The sequence below is a fragment of the Pempheris klunzingeri genome, chromosome 16 (genome assembly GCF_042242105.1).
Source record: "Pempheris klunzingeri isolate RE-2024b chromosome 16, fPemKlu1.hap1, whole genome shotgun sequence".
Lineage (NCBI taxonomy): Eukaryota > Metazoa > Chordata > Actinopteri > Acropomatiformes > Pempheridae > Pempheris > Pempheris klunzingeri.
The window spans coordinates 11,550,618-11,575,644 of NC_092027.1; the positions used below are offsets into that span (position 1 = coordinate 11,550,618).

Below are 25,027 nucleotides of genomic sequence, written 5' to 3' on the forward strand. Positions count from 1 at the left end.
CTAGGGGATGGATGGACAGGCTGGCATCACAAAGTGCCAGTTAGGCATGCCGGTGCTCCATATCCTGATCTCCTGCTCTTTTTGCTCCCTCCCCTCATGTTGTACCTGGAGAAGCCTGTGAATTCTTTAGGACTCATTTATACCCCAAAAACAGTGATACAATAGAGCTTCCTTAAATCCGAGTTTAGTATGGACTGGTCAGTTCTCCTCAGCAGGTGCTGCTCAAAAAGCCACTCCACTAATTTGCAGACACTTGACTCTAATGCTAAATGATTTGGGGGTTAGGAAGCAAAGTTTGTGTGCTTGTGAATTTTGCTGCATAAACAGGGTGTGTTCTGTCTTCACAAACAGGAAGCAAGCCTGCTGTTTCATCTTCCTCTCACAGCCCGAACCAACCCAGTGATTTTTATTTGGTCACAATTAGCAGATGACAAATCGTAGATTATTTACGGAGTCCCTGTTTGTTTCCAATTATTGTGTTGTCATGGTGATGAATGCGTGTTTTTGTGCACTGTAAATGATTTAATCCTTTTAATAGACTGTCATTTATTGTTACTAGTGCATAAATAATCATGAAGCGCCATCAGGATGGATGTTGTTTTAAGATATGTCGTGGTTGTAGAGTTTTTGAGTGTGTGTGTGAGTGTATGTGAGAGAGTATGTGAGAGAGAAGGGGGGGGGGGGCAGTTGAGGCGCCAGTAAAGAGGGTATGTCTAGCAGCTGTGTCATTTTGCAGAGTGAAGGATTATGGGAGAATTACACTGAATGAGCAGGAGGACCCACTCTCACAACTTTCTTTCTACATTGTCGTGCGTGTGTGTGTGTTAAACAGTGGGATAGACTGTGTGTACTGCGTTCATTGCTCAGTTGCTGCCAGTGACTTGCTACTATGGCATGCGTAGCAGCTGACACTGCATTAGTCATAGTCTACCTGTGACTTCCTGCGATGCACACAGTGAAATATAATATGTCAATAAAAGATTGTCACATTATCTTATCTTAAAGCCAAATGGACTAATATACAAAATACATTTTAAGTAAATCCAAATCTTGTTTTTTTTTTTCACAATGAATAGGAGAAGAGGCATTCCTCAGATGAGCTCTGCAAAGCAGTGTGACAATAGGGCTTAATAGATTATTTATTTTACATAAGCCTACCAGATATGAAAGGTAAACACAGGTTTCAAGCCTATAATAACAGTGGGATTGCTGCACGGTTACTATGGAATTATTATCGGATCATTTTAAAGCTATAGTGGAGTTTGACATGAACCTCTAACCTTAACAGCCATTAATTCTGCTTTTTTAATCTTATCTTGATGTGACTGCAGAATATGAGCTGATGCATTAACTTGTCAAAAGGCCACACCCACACACACACACACACACACACACACACACACACACACACACCAGACAAACTCCAATGATGTACAAAGCCAGTTAGTCATCAGGGATAATCCATGTGTAATGTGTCTGTGTTTTCTTTCTGTGAATGTGTCATCTCTCATGTGTTCTTGCGCCACACGTCAAGGTTGTTTACATCCATCGAGCGTGTCCGAGGCCGCGGTTATGCATTGTCGTTTTTACAGCCTATTATTGGGACACACTGCTTTGGCACAACACAGCCTGTCGAGCGATAACAAGACCTGGGGAGAGTGTCCGACCTCTGAACACCAGGCGGGGTGTTAACAAGCTTCTCTTGATCCCCGGGTGGTTGCCATACAACACACACCCTCTCAGACAGATATGTGGTTACACAGTGACTCGCTCACATGATTGCATAAATCAGTTGTGGATTTATTTAGAATTCATTCACAGCTGACTGAAGGACAGTTGGAGAACTTTGATATCCTGCAGCACTGTAGCTATTTTAGTCAAAGTCATGGATCCACTTTGGTCCAACAACTTATACTGTGCAATCTGGATTCTGTTGTTTGAAGGACTACAACTAACTTAATTATTTATTAAACTATTGATTTTATTGAGTAATTGATTAATAATGTAATGTATATATGTATATATAGTTGGCATTTAAGAAGTAATCCATGACTGAAATGTTTATTGACTAGGGTGTCATGTGTCCTATCATGCATCATGATACTAGAGCTGCAACACAAATAATAGTTTTCATTGTTAGATCTCTGTTTTTTTCAATAACATGATTAATTGTTTGATCTGTTAATTTTTGGAACATAGTAAAAAAAAGAATGCCCATCGTATTTTCCCAGGTTTCAAGATGTCAATATTTTTGTCCTCACCTTGACAAACTTTTGTCTTGTCCGGCCAACAGTCCAAAGCCCAACGGCATCCAATCTTTTATCATAGAAGTCAATGTAGCATTTTTGCTTTAAAATAGACTTAAATTATTAATCAGCGGCATTCAAATACTGAATGACTGGTTGGCCTTTCTGCGCTGTCAGCAGTTGCTCTTCATGGGTCAGTGCACTAATGAACACCATGTGTGTAGTGGATGTGTGTCCAGGTTGTAACATATGTCACATACCACACCTTTTCACACATCCTGTCTTTGCTGCTCCTCCTAACACCACAACCAATAGAATCTATATTCCCCCTGAAACTGTGTGATGCTCCGTTCACCAAATCCCAGGATCAGGCCGTGAAGCTCATTACTGAATCATCATATGGATCATCAGCTCCACGCAGCTCTCAATTATTCATAGGAGTCTCTGAGGTGAATAACAAGCGCCTGCATGTTCAGTTAGGACTGTGTACACGTACTCAGAGATCTCAGGTCAATAACTTAACATTATAGCAGATTTCCCCAAATGTGTTGAGACACTTCTCTCAGGGGGCTAAACTGAGTGTCCCAGCAGATTGTGATGTTTCAGTCAGTTAATGTTTTCTTTTACTTCCCCTGCACTCTATCTCTTTCATTTCCTGTAGAAACCGTAGAGGTGGGGGCTTTTTGGACTATCTCCAAACATCTGTCATAAGTTTTTTTCACTTTTACAGATCTCCACATGAGAGGGCGCTCAGCTTGACACCGTCGGAGTCTGGGTAAATTAATGGGCCATCATGACCATAAGGTGAAATATAAGATCTATAGGTGTGTTGTTTTATCGTACTGACTGTTTCTGTTCTCTCCTTTTAATTAATGAAGTTATGGGATCAACGAGGAAGAGGCTTTTGAAGCTATGTGATACTTCACAGTAGTAGCACAGTAGCTTAGAATGGTTTTTAGGAATGATGAAATTAGCCTTTTCCTGTGTGACCTTTATTTCCATCTTAAATTTGTCATTCGAAGTTCAAAACATGTTTACGTGATCTTTTGTGGCTTTTTTATTTCTTGCTTTTTGCTTCACTCTTGAGGTTTTTCTAAACTAGTGTGTCAGCGTCTCCAAAGCCAGTTTTGCAAACAAAACACACGATAAAAGGACTTGGAAGATGAAATTAAAACCTTTTTCTCTCCCTGCAAAAGAGAAAATGTCCAACTTTTAAAAAAATGGGAATCCACCTCATCAAAGGCAGACAACTTGGAACTCCAGAGGGACGCCACTCGCAGCATTTCTGCCAAGCTCAGCCACAGAAACACAGGGTGCTACCAGCTGTTTATCATTGGCCTTGCACCAGAACAATAGCTGCAGGAGCCACAAGCAGAGGGGAGGCTAACACTGCTAAGCTAACCACAGGACAAGGCCAGGAGAAGCCAAAACACAGGAAATTAGCTGCTGTTTACTTTCTCTTGTCTAGACGTGTTCCTTCTAATTAAGTGTAAAGAGCCCCCTTGTGGATTTCTCATCTCTAAGGAATGAGCCTTCAAGGTTACTGCTGGGTAATTCATTGTTTTGCTGCTTTTGAAATGTGGCAGTGTTTGACCCATTTGTGGCCCCCAGGACTGTGTGCTGCGTTAGCCCTACAGTAATCCCCCAGCGACCCAGAAAGTCATTTCTAGAGCAGCTGGTTATGTGGGCCATAGGCCTAATAACACAACAATGCCGTCATATGGCTGAGAAAGTGTTAAAGACAGCAGGGGTTCAGCAACTCATTGTACATTATTAAAAGCACCATGTCAAATCCACGTCCCTGACCACCACTTTACTCCGAAGTTTAGCTCTGCTACAAGTGTATTTGATTATAGTTGTCTAAAAAGTAGCTGAAGTACATCTTGGGTATGTGAACTACTGCTAGCTGTGTGTTGGAGCGCACACACACACTCGGAATAGTTAAAATTGCAGTGTTTGTGTGACCCAGAGGGTTTTATCCACAGGAGAAGGACTGATGCCACTCATTTGAGCCACACAGGATTAGAATGAAGTATTGTGTGTGTGTGTGTGTGTGTGTGTGTGTGTGTGTGTGTGTGTGTGTGTGTGTGTGTGTGTGTGTGTGTGTGTGTGTGTGTGTGTGTGTGTGTGTGTGTGTGTGTGTGTGTGTGTGTGTGTGTGTGTGTGTGTGTGTGTGTGTGTGTGTGTGTGTGTGTGTGGGTCGCCACAGACGAGCCATATTACAGAGGTGAGGGATAATAAGAATAATGCTGTCTGACTTTTTCATTAAATCTTACTAACCCTCTTTTAGCTTTAGCCTAACTGCTAATGTCCTCAATATTGCTGAGTGCAGCTGCAACGTCTTACCCATAATTCTGTAAGATTCGTTCAGTGACAAAAGGGTGAAGGTTGACATATTTCCCAACATTCAGCTGCATTCTTGGAGCCTCTCATGGGGCGTTTTGGAGGACAGAGGGGGTAAACCAAGAGGATAATCCCAACAAACTGCACTGTTCTCTGGGGCATCTTTTTACAGTCGTCTCACAGCCTCTGAATGTGTGTGTGTGTGATTATATGTGTGTGGGTGGCCTGTTTACATTCCACTGATTCCTCACGGGAATCCCGCTCTCTATCCTCTGTTCCCTAGTTTATTTGCCTAGGAAGGTAGGTGTATGTGTGTGTGTGTGTGTGTGTGTGTGTGTGTTTGGATATTTTTAGACTTCTCACAGGAATACAATTGGCGACTGTCCTCACACCAGAGCTTACCCCTGGTCAAACTTCACCCCCTCACAAACACACACATCCTGATAGACTCTTTAACCTTGAAGTGGACTCCTGTTGGAGATGAAAGTGGGAATGCAGTGCTTCTGTGTACAGTATGCACCTAAATGCGTCATCCTGTGGCACTCGGCTCTCTTTGCTGAGCGCCCCCACAGTTTGTGTACATACAAGTGTCCACTGTGTGCATTTTCAAATGAAAGTTTCTGATCTCAGTCCTCTTGATTGAGATTTCCAGGAAATCTTACACAACAAATTTGCTGTTGGAAGTGAGGGGATTGCAGATGTCATTTTTGTGCCCAAGCAGCTTAGGACAAAATCTGCGAAATCTCTTCTCTGGCTGTGTTCACGCTGTTAATTCCTCCCCAAGGGATGATTTCATGCTCCTTGCTGCGTCATCCGACGACAAACTGGTTGGGTTCTTTATCTCCAATTAATCTTCAGAAGCAACAATCACGCAAAGCCGAGGTAGCGTCTGTTCTCTTTTTAAAAGATTAATTTAATTATATTCCTGTTTTATTGGATATAGTAAACAGCAGAGAAGACTTTAAGGGCAGCTGATAGACAGGATGACATGTCACGACGATCAAGAGGCTGTTTACTTCACTCAGCATCTATTTGAAGACACCATGTCCGTTTTCTTTTAATTAACTTCCTCCTTTGAGAAATCCTTGCCTTCTACTCTGAGCAACATCCTGTCTGCTCTGATAGCCTGATTCACAGTAATTGATATGACGCTGATAGACAGTCAGGAAGTTCATAAGTAACCAAGCCATAAAGACAAGTGATTATCACTATAATATGATGACATATGTTGCATTACACATTTCACCCAGGGTGATGTCAACTGGAAAAATCACCATCAGTAGCACTCAAGGGGTCAGAGCAGTGTGGAGTGTGTGTGTGTTTTGGTTGTGCAGAGTGTGTTAAGTGTCCAGGGCTTTGCTAATGGCCTAATGTCACTCTGCTGTCTGGAGCATTGAGAGGTAATTTACAAATGCTGTAATATAATGGCTCTTGATATCAAGGGGCTCTCCGGTTAAGTGTGTGTTGGGTTAGAGTTCAGGTGCGTGTGTGTGTGTGCGCCGAGTGGTGCGTATACAAGTACGTGAGTGTGAGTGCTCTAGATGAAACAATGAATTGCACTGTTTGTAATTGCCCTTCAGACTGACACATGTATGTTTTGTATAAGCAACGTGACCTGAGCTCAGTTACATGAAGTTACATCAGCGGGTGTCAGATATCAACCCAGCTGAACACGGATGTGGGATTTTGGACTTTGGACTTTTGCATCCAAATTTCATTACCTAATCATGCACACTATAGTCTGTATGTGCGGCACACACCAAAACCCAGCGTTTAAGCAGCAATCAATTAACAAAGAGTGTTTTCTTGGTTTATTGATTCATTGTCTAGTGTGTAAAATGCCTGTTTCAAATAGCTTGTTTTGTCTAGCCAACAGTTCAAAAGCCAGATATATTCAGTTTGCTGTCATATAAAACACAATAGCAGAGAATCATCACATTTAAGAAACTGGAACCAGAGACCTTTTGGCATTTTTGCTTGAAGAATGGCTTAATCGTTAATTAATTTCCATTTGATTGGCCTTTCCAGCAACCAACCCATTAATCAATTTATGGATTGGAAAAATGGTGGTCACTCCTCCAGTAGAGTCCCAGAGACTTAGAGGATCTATACCAGTTCTGAAACCTTGTTTTGGCCCAAACCTCACTAACACATTGGTGTTTTTTCCTTAAAATTGTCACCCATCTGTTCTCTACAATGTATACAGCTGATCAGCACTATTCATTCTATCAAAGTCTTTGTATTCCTCCTGCTTTTCCTCCTCAGTCTCACTCTGTGAGTAATATCAGTGAGTGTCGCCCGTCTGTCCCGCTCTCTCCACATATCTTGCCACATTATCCACCCACTGTGTCAGAATGGATTTGCCTCTGGCCACCTCAGCTTCCTTGAAAGTGTCAGGGTGTGAAGGTGTCTCACTTGCATTTTTCTCTCAGACTGCTGCCTGCACACTGAATGCTTTAATGCATTCTTTCCCTCCTTCATTCTCTCTCCATCTCTCTCTGCCATGCTGGTGTCTGTCGACTGCTAATTGGTTCATCTCTATTCGGATGACTCTGTGTGTGTGTGTGTGTGTGTGTGTGTGTGTGTGTGTGGGTGCGCGTGTGGCTGCTTCTCGCTGTATTTTTATGTCTAAATTGTAAAAAAGTGTGCGTGCGTGTGTGTGCGTAAATAGTTGTGTACGTGTGTGTGTGACTGACAGCAGATTTTCCGCCACCAGCAGGCGTTCTCTTTGCTGCTCTGGTGCACATTCAGTTGGTTCATTTTGTTTTTAGCTCTCCCTCGGGACACACGGAGCCACCCCCATTAACTGATTTGAGAAGGACTATGGCAGCTACCACCACTTTGTAAATAAACATTGCACCGTGTTATATACTTACTATACATGATTTGGCCCTCTAGTTCATGCCGCTGTTGAATATAGCAAGGAGTCTGTAGAACAAGAAAGTGATAATGCAGTTTTTGGCTCCATTCGTGGTTGTAAAGAGATATCACCATGTTCAAAGAGCCTACATTGACTGGTAGCTGTAATGAACTGCAACAGGCTTGTTATAAATACTGGCAGCTAAAAGAAGTTTGACATTTTGAGAAATATGCTTATACTTAGAGTGAAGCGAGTCGTTCCCTAATCGGAAGAGCAGGTTGGCACCTAACATGGGAGCCTCTGCCACCCGTGTGTGAGGGTGTGTGTGAATGGGCGAATGTTGATATGTAGCGAAAACGGCTTTGAGCTGTTGGGGGATTAGAAAGGCTGTAGAAAAGCAATCCATTAACCATTTACCTCTCTTTTCTTGCTTAGCTTTAGCTTAGCTTAGCATGTGACTTGAAACGAGGGGAAACGGGGTGCCTGCCTCTGTCTGAAGGTAACAAAAATCTACCTGCCAGCACCTATAAAGCTCACTAGTTTATAGTACATTATAGCTCCCGTCCAAGAAATAGTCCAAAAACCACAATTTCTAGGTTTGTTTTTTGGTAGATTAAAAAAAGATATTACATGTTAATTAGTGACCTAGAAGTGCTGGTACATGCTAACCCTAACCCTTACCTTTAGACAGAGTCACACTAGTTCTCTTTGAGGTTTTATGCTAAGCCTAGCTAAACGGATGTGGGCATTTACCACACAGTCTATTTCCCAAAATACTGAACCAAATTTTGAACTCCACACAAATTTTGAATTCCTCAAAGTTGCTGCTGGTTTCCATCCCTCCTCTCTGAGCTGGAGTGCCTCTTCTTCAATGAGCAACCTTTCCACTGACCGCTGTGGAATATGGGTGGAATAAGCTCTTGGCTTGTGAAATGAGAAATCAAATGGAATTGTGAAAAAGGTGGAAGCAGAGCCGAATCTGCGGCACACAATCATCCAGAGTTGCTCATGCGTGCGCTGGATGGATTTAACCAGAAACCTTAAGATTGCTGTCTGAGGGTTGCCAGGTCTCACGGCATCCTCCCCTCCCTCCAAGCTCTTAAAGAGGTTGCCGTGTTTGTTTGGCTGCAACCCCCCACAGCCACCCCGACGGTCCTCCCCACCCCCAGCTGCTGTTTCTGATTGTAGATATGGCCTCTGAGTCTCTGCAGGCTTCCATATTTTACCATATGTTTATAGGCTAGCAGACATGTTGAATATGCTATGGTCTGCAGAGGGGGACACAGAAGGAGAGGTGAGAGAAAAGGTTGAGGGGCATAAGGATGAGGTGAAGGGAGGCCGGGCCAACAGATCAGACCGAGACAAAGAGAGGAAGGAGAAGAGCGCAGATACAAAATGTAGGGAAGAAAAAGAAGACACAACATAGGACAGGGAAGATGGTGAAACAACTGGTGGTTTATGCGAGGGAGGATAGGGGAGAGGTAGCCTGCATTGCCAGAGCCAGATAGGGAGGAGCAGGGCTGTGAGTGTGAGTGTGTGATGTGATATTAAACAATCCCAGTCTGCAGAAGAATGTCTGATAAATGGCTCACTCCAAAAGGTCAGAAGCTGCATCAGCACGCATCAGCCTCCTTCCACTCCTTCCCTTTTTCATTCCCAACTCTTCCCTATCCTCCCTCGTCTTTGCTCTTTAACCTCCCCTCACATGTGTCCACACACACACACACACACACACACACCCATTAGCAAACCAGACCTGCAATTCCTCTCAAGAACGCAACAATGTGTTATAGTCCAACGTTATGGAGGTTTGAAAGGGTCTGACCCCCTGCCATTTGCCCCGTCTGGATTGTCTAATAAACCCTCCCCTGCTGTGGTGGGAGTCTTGTAAAGACGGATCACATTTCCATTTCAGTTGCTCATCTGCTCTCTCTCTCTCTCACACACTCACACACACACAGACACACACCTCTATTAATCCCCCTAATTGCCTTGTGCCTTTTGTCCAAAGGGCCGGTGTCGCAGGCGGAGATAAATGCTGTGCTGTGTGGCAGTTTTCAGAGCAGCGGCAATGATTTGAGGTGCGTCTGCGGGACTTGGTAGAAGACAGAAATTATATTGGGCCGCCTCGTTAATGCATCTCTGATAGGGAGAGTGTGTGAGTATGTTGTCCATGTGTATCTGCAAGAGGGAAAATGAGATCATGCATCTCCAGACATCTGTTGCATCTCATTAGCAGCTTTTAGAATGAATTACCTCACATACACACACACACCCTTCATCCTATTCCATCCACCCTGATAATCCCTTTATCTTGGCGGCTATTCAACACATAAAGGCCAATGCCACTGAATAATGATGTGGTCGTATCTACTCCTCATTCACTCTAATGCTAATCTTCATCACAAGGTGACAATGATGGAGAAATTTTATGCAGGCAGTGGTTCAGTGCTGAATAAATCTGCCGTTTCCTAATCAGAAGTGTGTGTGTATCATGTATCTGTTCGTAGGAGTGCTGTTAAAGGTCTGTTCTTTCAAGTTAAGTTTCAATTTAGTTGGGGAGCAGGAGTCAGACACTCCTTTGTTTGCAACCGTACTTTGCAGCCCTGTCCATGTTCTTGGTCCAGGAATTCCCAGAGTTCAACAGTTCAAACCCCCCCCCCCCCCCCCAAAAGCATCCATTAGTGTTTGCAGAGAAGGTCACTTACAATGTGAGTGACAATCCCTGAAATCATTACAACAATCCATGCCTTCTCTTCATGCTCATGCTCCCATTTACATATCTGGATGACACGCCCGGTTGGTTTGTTTAATCACAGAAAATTGCCTGGCTGCACAATTACTGAAGCAGTTTTTGTTTTAGCATTTCACTATTAGCTGAGCGGCAGTGCCGTCACAAAGCTAATCAATTTGAGACAATGGCACAGTGCATTTTTCTGCTGGAGCGAGGGGAATAAAGCTGCTTTGTCAGGACATGAAGAATAGTAAAGAATAAAAAAAATGTCTTGTGTGGAATTTTGTTCATTAAATTTCAATTTAAGTGGCGTTTGCTTGCTAAGCAGTGTGGCAAAAACACGACCGTTAACACTGTGCCCAGAAAGCTTGTGCTCGGCACATTCAGAGGGCAGCTGTGGTTTTGGGGAGTTGCAGACAGTTGTGTTTTTACTGATGGATGAAGTTCTTAAAGCTGACAATACTGCACATTTCCTCTTTTCAAGATGCTGAGGGAGACAGTGCAATAGAATCGATTTGTCATGTACAACAATGACACAACTAAGCGAGCCTGAGAAAGCTGCTTTTCGTGAGGACGAAAGAAGGGAGAGAGAGGAGAAAAGTGGAACTGAAATTGAAAGGCTTCGAGTGTTTGAGGGTGAGAGAGTGAGTGTTCTTTCTGTAGAATGCGTTAGCGCCTCACACAGTCACACACTGTTGGGCTTAGCTAAACGAACGCTCACAGAATCAAGTCCAGATGATTTAGATGCAAAGCAACAGCCTCAGGCATTGGCAAAAAAAGACGATAATAGGGCAGATCAAGTAGGAGAGAGAAGAACGAGCCTAGTCGAGGTGCCAAAAAAATTGTGCTGAATAATAGTGTAATTTATAACGCAAAAAGATTTTTTAATCTTTAAAGTGAGGTTACCGTCCTCTATTTGTCACAAAAATACCCTGAAATTTAGACCCTAACATTTCACACTCAGTAGTCAAATAAGCAAATGCCTGAGGTGATCCAGCCTCAGTTAAGCTGCAGTGTTGTGTTCATCCATTTTGAATACAGTAGTTCCTCTTGGGGCAAAAACAGCTGCAGGCCTTTTGAAGATCTCACGGTCATCAGAGTCCTCGAAAACCAGGAAAGGAAGACAGGAAATGTTTCTTTCCCACGGGGCTGTGTGACATTAACTAGATGCAGATTTTACAGGCACGCAGACGTTTACACGAAAGCTGAACATATACACAGAGCCTCTGTGGACTGCAATGGGTCTGCAAGGTCAGGACAGGACGCAGAAATGCTTAGGGAGATGGGAGATTTGTCATTTATGGTGAAGGCATGAGACACATGTTGCTGTTTCTGTGGCCTTGCAGCTGGGAGGGATTCTCTGGCTAACAGTGAGAGAGCCATGCCGCCTCACAAAATGTAGTTGTGAAGGACTTCTCATGAAGTAGGCAAATACAACAACTGGAGGATGTAGTTCACCTCTTGCAAAATGATTTTTTTTTAATTTTACTGTGGTACGGGGAAAAGGAAAAAGAAAGAACTAACGTGCAAATGTTCTGTGAAGCGTGAAAGATAAGACGTTCGGTTGCTGGCTGTTGTATCTCTTTGAATCTTTGGGGAATGAAACATTTATCTGCTTGGGGGAAAATGGTTCATATTTCGTTTATATGTCCCCACTGGGAGATCGATATAAACACTGCTCCCAGCAGATATAGCTACTGTATCTTTTAAGAGAGAGGAGCGCAGTTCTGTGTATGGATGAAGATATAACACATATATCTGTAATATGAGAAAGGGAGACGGGAGGGGAGGGAGGGAGAAAATGGGGAGCCTTGTTGAATTATGCAGTTTCAATTTCCCCATTTAGGGAGGATAGATCAATTTCTCATGCTAAAATCATTAAGCCTTCGGATGGGCAGCGTCGCCATGGCAACACAAATTATGTCCCTTGATCAGAAGCACCTGCTTTCATGGTCACACAAGCGTGCAGACACACAAGGCGTGCATGCAGAGACCGACAGTGATTAGTAAATTACACCGTGCAAGATTGAGTGGCATTAGATACACAGTGATCCACCCTGTAGCTCCACACATACTCCTCGTTCATTAACTGCCACTTGTAGGTGTCTGGATCTATAATGATGCATTTAATTCAGCAGATATAGCTGTCTCTGCAAGTGTTTGTGTGTGTGTATGCACTTAATTGCATTGTCTCAGTCAGGGCAGGGTCCCTCACTGCAGCCTGTTGGGAGCTGTATTCCATCAACCCTCCCTTGGGATGGGTGTGTGTGTGTGTGTGTGTGTCCCCATGAGTATGTGCATATAGGCATCTATGTGTGCTATGCTTTTTTTCTTTTTTTTTCTGCCTGCATTTCCTTTCCGCTACTTTACCATCTTTATTTTGTATCCCTTCTTGTAGAGTTGTCCTCTTTCTTCTTCGTCAAACTGGGTTTCTTTTGATGGCGTCATCTTGATGACCCCCCCCCCCAACCCTCTTTCTCTCTTCATCTTCTGTTCTCTCCTCTCTTGGCAGCAGTCCTCCATCCTTCTTCACCCCTCCCCCATTTCTCCCACCCCCATCATCCAAATGGCCCTGCGGTCAGGACACAAGGTGGTCAGTGGTGTGTTTATTATGTGGTGCATCCATGTTCATCGTTTGTCTGGTTTTATAATGACCAATGGAAAAACCCCTAAAAGCCATTTAAAAGGACTATTTGTGAATTTGTGTTTAAGCTTACTACTGTTGAAAAACCAACATTACTGAGTCCCTACAGGGTCCTGCATTGTTTTTAGTGAACATGAGTTCTTTGGGGTGTGCTTCATCTCCATAGAACTACAAAGTGTATTGTCAGTGTCATGTATGCATGTATTCATAGGGGTTATTATTTTGCGTACAATGATTTTTGTAACAATAACTCCAGGTTGATTTCCCGAAACAGTGGACAAAAAGGAGTCTCTGCAAACAAAGCGCAAATTCTCATTGTTTGCAATAAGCTTTCTTCTCTCTTAACCCCTTTATTAATTTTAGAAATGTTACTTGAGCTTCCTGCAGTGCTCCATACCAGCATAACTGCTTAAGGAAAGCAGAGGCTTTTTCTCCCTTAAAAACTGGATTATTTATTATTGTGGAAATGCCTCTGGCTCTCCTCCGAGAGGCTTCCTGGGGCTCATTTCTCATCAGCCATCCAGCTGTAAACCTTCCCCGTCTGTGTGCACCCAGAGGACCCTGTAGAGGGAGATGTCACACAGCCACAAATGCATCCACAGAAACTGCTCTGACTGTGGATGGTAAATCTCTCTTTCTCCCTCAGTCTTTCTCTGCCGTCCAACAGCTTGTCCAACAGATGAAACTCTCCCCCACACACACAAACCTACATACACACACACACACACACACACACACACACACACAAAGCTCTTCCTGGCCGGTACGCTTCACTGCAATGTCAGGTAGGGTCTCTGCCTGTAGAGCAGCAGGGCTCAGATTCAGTTCCTTGGCTCCTTGGCTCTAGTTTCTTGCATGGAAGGTTATGCCTTGATGGGGCTTGTGGCTGGTCTCGGGTCTGTGCATGTGTGTTTGTGTGTACAGCTGTGTGAGGGTAGAATCTGGGATTTTTCTTCCCAAAACACATTCCTTTTCAAATGGCTTTTCCAGTCAGTTATTTTCTATGGCATGAAACAGCAGACAGCCACGCTGATTGTGTCTCTTCCAAGGCTTCTGTTTTCTTTTATTAAAGCCTGAAAGCGCCAGGAGAAAGAGAGTGACAGCATGAGACGGTGCAGTTGTAGTCCTTGGCTTGCTGTCTTGTATCACATGCTGTGAGGAGGTTTCCACAGTGAAAAAGATTCTCAGACCGTTTATGCGTGGTATTTATTAAGTATATATAAATGAAGTGTGTCCTCAGGAGGAAGATGGGAGGTTTTACTCCGTGCATATTTTCTATTCAGCAGGGAATTATGTCAGCAATGTTATCCAGAGCTGGATCTGTGTTTGCACTTAACAGGTTCCTCATACCATTTGAGTTAAAGTAATATTGAAGATTTTTCTTTTACATAAATGTCTACTAAACCACTAACACAATGGTGACTAAGCCTATGGCCCACTGACGAGAGCCCTTGCATTTTGCAATGTTACTAGAACATTAGAACTGGGTGTCGGCTGTGACATTTCTGGGGAAAATCACAAGCAGCACACTCAGTTAATGACATGTTTAGATTTCTGGTAAGTGAGGCCCAAAAGCAGAATATGACATAAATGACATAATATGTGGTATAGTAGAGTAGGAGATAGGGTACACTAGGGATGAGTGCAAGAGCAAGGAATGTATTGGAGTTCTCTGCCTCTGAGAGCAAATCTAATAATACTTGTGTTTCTGTTAGCGATTGCACACATTCATTCAGTCAATGATCCCAATGTGTACTATACGGTGTTATATGGGCTATAGTTTTTAATATAGGGGAAAAGAGAGCATTGCTACCCTGGAGCCCGTAAGTATGAGTTATATTGGAATGAATGTTGTCAAGGTAATTTCATTTGTCTATTTAGAGTTAATGGAAGAACTAAATTGATTTTTGATTAAAAGTTTTCCTCACTGTCATGAACTAAACTAAACTAAACTAAACTTACATCCTGATAGGGGCGTGCAGATTTCGGTCATTTGTTGACCTTGGGAGGAGCATCTTGACAAAAAAGTCTCAACACAAGGTCGAACTTGTTTCCAAAGCTTTCATCCACATCTTGTGGCCTTCCTCAGCTGATGGGGTTGTTAAGTTGTGATGTAGAGTGTCTCTGTCTGACATTGGAGACCATACTTGCACAGAGACAGGGGTTACAGGATCCCTCAATATACGACCACCTGTTATTACAACTAAACCATCTCCATGACAACAAGGCAGCACTGTCAGATGAGGAAGACCATGAGATGTAGTTGAAATCTTTGCTAATGATTAAACTGGACCCTTTGTTAAGCTTAGTATAGAAGTCTGGTAGCTGAAGGAACTTTTACCTCGACTTCATCCTCTTCATTACCATCCAGTGCAAGTACAACAAAGGCTGAGCAGCAAACAAGTGCAAACACAAAACCACACACACAAAAACCATAAAACATGTTTAAACACACATACACCACCTGCAGCTTAATATTCCTCTACAGTATGAAATGTGTTCAAAACATTTCTGTGGATTTTTTTTCTCTCTCTACCACCATAAATAGCGCTGATGGGAAGAAGGGAATGTTGCCATGGTGACACAGCACTGTGGCAGCCAGTAATTATTCTGGTTTAAGTGCCAGCAGAGACACACGCGAGCTGGCACACAGTGGCAGATAGTGACACCTGGACACGAGCATCTCAGACGAGACCAAATAAGGAATTTATCAGGTGTTAGTCATGTTAAGGGTGGAGGACCCGGTGACATTTTGACCACATGTAGATTCTGATTTTAAAAAAAGTGAGATCAAGGTCAAAACCTGAGAGTGTGTATTGACCTTTATGTACAGCAGCAATGATTTAGAAGTTTGACAGCAGGATTAAATGTTTACTGAAACTGAAACATTGCAGCTTGGGGAGCGTACACACGTGTGTGTGTGTCCATTAAGTGTGTGGAGAATACAGTGAACATCATTTGTTATATGATGCTATTCAGAGATGATGTCACCTGGTTATTATCCTTCTCAGTTACGTTACGTTGACAGACGGGTCAATAAAGTGGACTTAATGTGTGCGTGTATGTGAGAGCAGTGAAGACACTGTACATGGCTGAAAGGTGTGTGTGTGTGTGTGTGAACAGAAAGTGTGTGTGGCTAGAAGGTTGCAGGCAGCCTGCGGTCCAATATGTATTTGATATGGGTATTAAAAAACACAAACATACTCACAATTCCAACACTGCTCTCCCACTCACACACTTGCCCAGCCTACGTTCACGCGTCCACACACACAACAACCCCATCCTCCAAGGATAATGTTCAGCTCAGTGCTTTATTTCCACCAAGCAGTAATCCCCCCCCCTTCTCATTTTTATCTGCTCTCTTCCAGGCAAGGCCAACCTGACTAATCATCCAAGGTGTCAAGGTAAGGTTGTGTTTTCCTCTCACCAGCCACTCACACTGATAGCAACATGAGCCCCGGTGTTTATTTCATCCGGGAAAACACAAGCGGCGTTTCAACAGAAACAGGAATTCCTCAGTGTCTTTTGAAGAACAAGTTGAAATTGGCTTCTGCAGCTCCTTCAGATTCGCCACAAAACTTCCCCACTGCTAGGTGATGTGGAGCGCTTCCCCAGCTCCCACCCTCCCCAGTCGCATTAGCATAGGAGAGCAGAGAGACACAATGGAGTTTTTCATCACCGGCTCGAAATACACATATTCTGTGCACACACATGCGCGCGCACATCCAGATGCTCTAGAAAGGAGTTTGGTTCATGCACACACCAGAGAAGAAGAGGCAAGGCAAGATGGAGTGACATATTTTTGTCACTGTCTCCTGACCCTTGCCAGGTCTGCTGTAACTGTCTCGCCAGCTGATTGAAAGGCAAAGTGCATACAAAAGAGGGCAGACAGACAGATAACCAGATAGAAAACATTCCTGATTTTGTCTGATTTATTTACTTCCTGCTGTCTCACCCTCTCTTTTGGATAATCTTTTCTCTATCCATCTTGTCCATCTCTGTCATACTGCCAAATATTCTTACATGCATATACAGTGGAATATGAACCTTCCACTCCACATTTATTTTTTCTGACTTTTCTAAAGGCTCGAAGTAACACACAAGCTCATCCCTGCCGCCGCCGCCGCCGCCTCCCTCTGCTGTGAGTCACCCGCAACAACCACGCAGCCCCATAAATCACCCGCGATAACATCAGGGGCTCCATCAGTTCAGTGAAAACCCAACTTTGGCTGTTAGACAGAGACGTGATGAGGGTGCTTATGCTGTGCGCAGAGCCCAGACACCAGTTGTGGAGGATCTGGTGTGAGGGCCACTGCAGCAGTCTCACTGTCTGCACTGCAGTCTGACTCTGCTATGTGCTGCCACCTGCTGGCCTCATATGGGCACAGTATGCAGTGGAGCTGCTGCTTAACAGATTTGACAATATTATTAAACCCTTGGTTTAATCAGCAGAACATTACAGGACCCACATGAAAGTAAGATTTCAGCCTGTGAGATTTTACCGTCTGTAATGGACAGGTTTGAAATTTTCATGCTGTTACTCATCGCTGTTTGAAAATAGAACTGAGAGATGATTTCCTCTGATGTTTCTTGTGATCAAGCAGCTCAACCAAAACTGAGTGTGTTTGCTTGACAAATATGACACATTTTGCACAGTGAAGTGGATTGTACCCTTTTGGAAATTGTACTCATCTTCAACCAACAATAATCAGTTTGGATGTGCTGAAAAAGTGAAAACACATAGATTCTTCTAATACAAATATAATCTCATGTAAGATAATATCCAAAGCTGTCTCCCTCCAAAGCTGAAGCGATCTAACAAGAAAAGTTGTTTTTCAGTCTGCAAAGAATTCGAACAAAAATGTTTTAATGTGGCTGTGTTTATTTCTCTTGTGTTTCCCCAGCCGGTACCTGTCCGATGTCCTCTCCCCCCACACTGTGATGAGTCATGGCTCCGGTGCTGAGTGGAGTGTGGTGGGGGCCGGAGGTGGGTGTTGTCGGGTCAGGGGCGGCAGCTGCTACCGGTGTGGCGTCGTGGCTGGGCAGTGGGCAGCTGGTCCTGGCTGTCACCCTCAGCACCCTCGCCGCCCTGCTGCTGGTCTCTGTGCTGCTGCTGCTGTGTGCTAGCTGCCAGGGGTGAGCACCATCTTTCACACACACACGCACGAACAGCACTGGCCTCTATAGTTTTTGTTACTCTTGTTGTTCAAGGAAACACTCTTATACATACTTATATGATGTCAAAGAAGGGTGAAGTGCATTAAAATAACATCTATACATCCATTTTCTAAACCGCTTATCCTTAAGGTTCACGGGGGGCTGGAGCCAATCCCAGCTGACACTGGTCGCCAGTCAGTCACACTGCCGACACACAGAGACAGACAAATATTCTTGCTCACATTCACACCTACAGGCAATTTCACCAATTTACCTAACCTGCATGTCTTTGGACTGTGGGAGGAAGTCGCAGCACCCGCAAAAAACAGGGAAGACATGCAAACTCCACACAGAAAGGTTCAAAGCTCAAAACCACTAACCTGCCGGCCAGCGGGCCTTCATGCTGTGAGGCAACAGTGCCAACCGACGCACCACCATGCTGCCTATTACAATAACAGTTTCCTTGTTTTACATATCGGCACGTCATGCAGCCAGCTATGTAAACAGAATGTACTCTTGCTGGAAAATGCTGGCTTGGCCAAATAGCACAAATACCTGAGAGGGCATTCTTAGCTACAGTAATTATAGCTGCAGCGACAATGATTTCAACATTTCTGCTGACTAACATTAAAGAATGTCCTCAGGGATATTATGGCTTTAATTTAGCAATTATGAATGAGTATGTGTGCTGCCAAGATGAGCTAGCATGTAATAATGGTAGCATTGTATTTAATTTTATGGAGATAGATAGATAGATAGATAGATAGATAGATAGATAGATAGATAGATAGATAGATAGATAGATAGATTTCATTTAAGCCAAGAGCCAAAACAATGAATTCTGAACACCCAAACCCAAAGAGAAACAGTTTCATTTTCCTTTAGAGGCGCATAAGATGCTGACAATAATACGAGTGTCCTCTGTGCTCCACAATCATTCACCTTTTATCTCCCTCTCTCTGTTTTCTCATCCCTCCATTCCTCTGCCTTTCTAGGCAGAAGAAGGCAGCCAATGGACATCCAGTAGGAGACCATGAGAACCTCGTGAATGGAGTGAGTTGGACTTCATTGTGTTTCATGGCATGAAGACATTAAAAGAAATAGTTCAACATTTTGGGAAATACTTTATTTGCTTTCTTGAGTAGCTGCATATGGAGTTTTTATTAGGGTTTATGGTTTGGTCTATTTCCTGGCCAGGTGCAGTCACTTCTTGGAGCACTGTCAGTGTGAGACTTCCAGGCAACCAGCAGAGATGTGGCCTGGGAAATGTTGCGCTACTCCTTTAGGGGAAATTAAAGCCACGCAGAGCTTGGCTTTGATTTAATCTCTTACACAATCTCTCACATATGCAATCAATCATGTAGAACCATAGATGTTTTTTTAAAAGAAAGATTAAGTCAGGGTCCAATAGCATCTTGGGATTCTGGGAAACTCAAGAAAGATCAATCATTTAATCTAAACACCGGAAAAAACTATTTACTCAAATCTATTCTCGCTCTTAAACAGAAGAATCCCCAATTGTGTCACAAATGGAAGCATTAATTTACCACAAGGCACACACACACACACACACACGTGCACAAACATTCACATACAGTCCTCATTAGTTCCAGCGTGTGTGAGTGACATGTCTGTAATCAGCCACTGTAATCACTCGTAAATGAGGCTGTGGATCGAGGTTGCGCTTTGGCTGCATGCCTGAATAATGCATAGACGTGCACACTTCCAGTCATCTCCGCCCTGATACCCTATGACACACACACACACACACACACACACACACACACACACACACACCCTTTGACATTTGCCTTTTCACCCACTTCCATCTCACTAAAGACAGAATCAGCTGTGCGTAGGGAGGTTTTGTTTTGTGTATCTTTCACAGCCTTGAGTTGTTTCCAATTTCCAGTGCTAGCGGCCACTGATGGGGAGTTGGTGATTTCTAATGAGAGAGCACATCACATTCTCATATGATGTTCTCATAATATTACTATAGCTATACTATACTATATACTATAAGTGTGCGTTTCTTTTTATTAAGTCATTGACAAGACAGAATGAAGTTCAATTCAGCAAAACAGTAGGACAAAGGGAACAACAATGTGAAAAAATGTACCATTTATAGAGATGACCTTTGTAGGGTTGTACTACTTTTGAACATCATGTCATAGGCATAATGGGTAATTACTAACTCCTATAATACTGATGCGTCAGTAACCAGGCACATTTAAGTGTGACAAATGTCTGGCTTTCACAGACTAAGTGATATCCACTTACTCTCTTATCCTGTCACTCCCTCCGGGGCTTTGTGTGTGTGTGTGTGTGTGTGTGTGTGTGTGTGTGTGTACGCTCCCACGCGCACATACACACATACACAGATACGGACATACACACATACACATTCCTCGCAGCCATTTTGTGTTTGATGGATATCTTCACTATAACCCACAATTGCAGGGTGGTCGTATAGTTGCAGTAGGGGCCCATTTACATGACGGACCATGTCACACCCTGATAGGTTAAATGGGGGTCTTTGTCTTTAAGGATGAGCAGTTTGGCTCTCTTCATTCACCCATGATCAGTCTTCTCTGAGGCTGCATCTGAAACACGGTGAGGGAACTCTCTCCCTCGCCTCCCATGTTACTGTTGTTAGAAAATTTTGCCTGATTGTTACGTTTTCTTTTAGCCAGTCTTGATAAAAACACCTCAAAAAGGAAAGCCATTTTGGATCTTTATAAAGACAGAGTCGTAAGCACAGGCTCAGTAAAGCTATAAAATGATTTTGAAATCCTGGACTGTCTCCAAAATGCTCCAAATATCTTAAATTACCTTAGTTTATCAGTTGCTCTACCATGACCACCTTGATCATGCCGTGGATGTGGAATAAGATGAGAAAAGATGGAGCTTGAATGATGATGAGACTAAGAGATGAAATCAGGTCAAGGGAATAAAACAAGAGAACAGTAACACAAGAGATGTTTGGGTCATAAAATAGTTAAAGATTACATCATAAAAACCAATAGTTATGAGAGTAATTGACCACTAGGTGGGGCCGTGGAGCTTCTAATGCGCAACCTTCTTCTCACACAGAAAGAAAACAACACGCCTAAACAAAGAGGATCTTGCCTTGCACCAGTTGATATGCTTTCCCAGCGTTTTCTAAGCCCTCAGTAGTGTGTGCAGGGATATCTTTGCATACAGAAACAGGACCGTTTACATTTAAAGTGCATGTCGATAAATCATGCCTCAATGCGGCCATTGAGGCATGATTTATGCCCAGCACATGCAGTGTTAATTAGTGTAATATCTGCTCAGAGTCTTCAGTCTTGAGTGTTGCAAATATGGAAACAGCCTTCAAATGAAGGACACAGTGTAAAGACTCAGAGTCTGAATCAATCTGCTCTGCTGAAGTGTCCTCGAGCAAGACTGAATCCCTGCCAGCTGCAGGATTGTTATCCTGTAGCTCCGTCCTTACTGTGTATGGAGGGAAGATAAATTAGGGAAACGATTTGCCCTGTGGGCATCGTATTGTGCTATAATCCTTCACTTGGTGTCAGTGTCTCTCATTAATGAACCAGAAAACAGAAAGTGAGATGGGTCTGTGCAATGTTTCTACACAATTTTTTTATCAAAAGAAGGGTGTCACATCCGCTCAGCCTGTCATAAACCCAATTACAATCAACTGAGATCAGAGTAACAGCATTGTATCTTCGTTAGGCAGAAATCGGCTAACGGCGTTGTTTTTTTTGCACTTGCAAAAAATTGTTAGCTATTTCTAGACGTCTTTTGTTGTTGGGTAAAAATAAGCTACATTTAATTAAGCATGCATAACATACCGATAATGAGCTCAAAGTAATCATTAATGTGATTAGAAAAGCTCTGAAAAGCAGAGATAAAGAACAGGAAAGTGTGAAAATTGTAATCTGTGCTACAAAACACGAGAGTTCCCCAAAATTGTGAAGATCCTGAAAAAGAATTTTCCAAACTCATCACAATCTGCTGATAGTGGCTTTTGGATCACACCGAGGTGTGAAAGCCATCTACCCTGTGCATGCTGACAAGTGCAGATTGAATTCTGTTCCCTTTTGGAAATAACTATTTTTTTCAGGTACTACAGAGCACATCAGTGACAAACATCTCATCCTTTGTTGTGCAGGTGTCAGAGAAAGAGACCATCAGCCAATCAGCAGACAGTCCAGTGACAGACATGGCCGTCAGCAGCTCTCATAATGGTCCTCTAACCAGCGGTACAAGTAAGCCAAGACAGTTAGTTTTGTTGTCCATGTAGTAACTATTTTAACTCTATGATCGTGATTTGAGAGTCCCTGCTGACAAAGCGCAACATTTGCTTAGCAGCTGGAGTTATGCAACATCTTTGTTGTCTTTCAGCTGTGTTCATTTTGACCCTCAGCTGTTGTGTTTTTTTTATGGTCATATCTATGAAACGATCTTAGTCATTTTACCTGAGTGTGTGCTAAATATCAGTGTGAGATATCTGTAAATAGTAATAGATCCAGCGAATAAGGAAAATGTGACTCACTGCAATTATACTTTGAAGTAACTATTAAACACACATCTTTCCCTTATAAACACAATGATAGTCATCACTTGAGGAGCTTTTTACTCACCCTGCCTCTCTGCCTTTTTCTCTGCTCCACCAGTCCTCTCGGACACACAGGACACCAGTCCACAGCCGTCAGAGGAGTTGCTCTCCAGCCAATCAGAGCTCAGGTCCTCCAAGTGTCCTCAGGACCGCGAGCTTCCCAGCATTCCTCCCAACAATGCCCTTATTGGAGACGGACCCCCAGCCTCAGGGGACAGCACCTATGAGGTCACTGTTTAAAGTCACCTCACAACAGCCGAATCATGTTCTTGCATGCACTGAGCTTGAACGAGACTGTTACAGGAGATTTAAGCTTTGATTGGTTGGCAGTTTGTTGGGCTGGTGATTGATTATTTGATTAATTGAGCTCAGGGTCATAAAAATATAGAAAAAGAATTAGAATTTTTAATCAAGAGGTTGATGGATTGCTTAGAAAACAGAAGCATTAAATGTATCTTGCTCATTTATAAGTATATTGAATAATCCAACGTATGTATCTGATATCCAGGTGGTGAAGGAGATGGCGGTGGCATCACGCGATGTCAGTGTTGAAGACTCTTTGTACGAAACGGTCAAGGAGCTCAAAGATCACCCGACACAGCTCGGCCTCCCCAACGGTACCATCCAGCTGAGCCCCGATGACCCTCCCCATCACCCCCCTGCCCTTCTCAACGGCCACCTCAGCCCCTGCACACCTGAGCGGGGTCCCCTGTGCGCAGGGGTGGAGTACGCTTCCATCGACCTGAATAAGAAGAGCCGCCACAGCGCCGACATGGAGGCCAAAAGGCGCTCCGATAATGCCAGCGTTCCCCCCCACAAGCCTGTGGAGGAACCAGAGGAGGACTTACCTCCGCCGGTACCAGAGAAGGTTCTGGATGAAAACGACAACCAACCAGTGGTGATGAATGGGCTGATGGGGGCAGGGCTGCACAATGGAGAGGTGAGAATTGTGTGCATGTGTTTATGTGGTCTCACACCTGTAGATTTAAACCTCATTTAAAAGAGCAATGCAGAAAATCTTTTTTTTTTTTCAGATTTTAGAGCCACTAATCCATAATCCCTGCATAGATATAAGTGTGAGGAAACCTTTTTCATTACTTAGAAAACACTTAGCAGGGCAAAGTGGTGGTCATCCTGCACAAAGCAATTAATGCATAAAAAACAAAATAAACCTGCACAAAATGTTAAGGACTTGATATTAAAATTGCCAAGTAATTTTTGAAGTCCAGGGTGACGCTAGATATCCGTTCTCCCATTCACAAATCTCCCAAGTTATCTTTACTCTAATAACACAATTTATCCCCATATAAACTTGAGGTGTTTCCTCTACACAGCACTATTATGTAGAAGAGTCCAACTGGCTGGCCTGAGAAAGAGATCATAGAGAACAAAGACAAGCAGAGATGTGTCGCCGCCACAATTATCGTCTGCTAAGCTGCCTGATCAGTGCTGCTTTAGGGAGAGTGACAGACTGAGGGAATACATTTAAGAGAGAGAGAGAGAGAGAGGCAAGGCTGTAGGGAGAAGAAAAGAAATGGGAGCTGGAGTGGGAAGAGGAGGAGAGAACTAATAGATAAAATGGAGAAAGTGACAGAGAGATGATGGGAGATTGACTTAAAAAGAGCTGAAAGGACCAGGAGTATCAAGGGTGAGAGAGAAAGAAAGTCGAGAGTGAGAGACAGTGAAATAGTAAAAAAAAAAAAGAAGCCAGCGGCATACAAATGAAGCCATCTGTAGTAGAGAGGATGGGAGAGAGCAGATAGGAATGGTGATAAAGAAGAAACAGTATTGGAGAGAGGAGAGGGGGTGAGAGATAGAGAGGGAAGGAGTGTAGAGGTGAAAAGAAGAGAAGAAAAGCGGTTCAGTGTCATGCACCGAACAGAGCTGAGCTGCTGCTGCTGCTGCTGCTGCTGCTGCTGCTCTCAGTGTGCTGCCTTCCACATGCGGAGATCCATCACAGGCACACGCATGCACAAACACACCACCAAACACACACACTCGCACACTCTCAGAGCTCAGAAATCATTGCATCAGACAAGCACACAAACACAAACAGTGATATCTCAATCTGCCACAAAGCTACATGAAGTGGCAACTGTTCTGTTCTCCTCTGTCCTCTCCTAAGTTCTGTTCACATTAACTTTCCTCTTCTTTACCTTCTATTTTAAAGGATAATTATGGTTTATATTCATGGTGGCCTGTTGACTTTGTTGATCCCTTGATTTTTCCTGTAGCACCACCATGACGTTGAAATTTGTGTTTTTGAGTGAAACTCTATAACTATTGGATGGATTTTCATGAATGTTGGCACACGCATACATTCATGTCCTCCTCAGGATGAACTGTAATGACTTTAGTGCCCCCTTCACCTTCCTCATAGTACCATCATCATGTCGAAATTCGAATATCATTATTTTGGTTCATGATCAAATACCTG

At 43.3% G+C, this 25,027-nt stretch overlaps 1 protein-coding gene across 2 annotated transcripts in view; it reads left to right on the forward strand.

Annotated features, from left to right (window-relative positions):
• Positions 1-25,027, forward strand: part of pag1 (phosphoprotein membrane anchor with glycosphingolipid microdomains 1) — a 46,416-nt gene that overhangs the window by 14,443 nt on the left and 6,946 nt on the right. The window contains exons 2-7 of one of the 2 annotated variants that reach the window (XM_070846409.1): positions 16,196-16,231; positions 17,732-17,963; positions 18,980-19,037; positions 22,144-22,240; positions 22,649-22,818; positions 23,099-23,530. In XM_070846409.1, the coding sequence (XP_070702510.1) occupies positions 17,776-17,963; positions 18,980-19,037; positions 22,144-22,240; positions 22,649-22,818; positions 23,099-23,530 (945 nt within the window). In that variant the 5' untranslated portion in view covers positions 16,196-16,231; positions 17,732-17,775. The remainder of the gene's footprint in view (positions 1-16,195; positions 16,232-17,731; positions 17,964-18,979; positions 19,038-22,143; positions 22,241-22,648; positions 22,819-23,098; positions 23,531-25,027) is intronic. The other variant, XM_070846410.1, reaches the window with a different exon arrangement.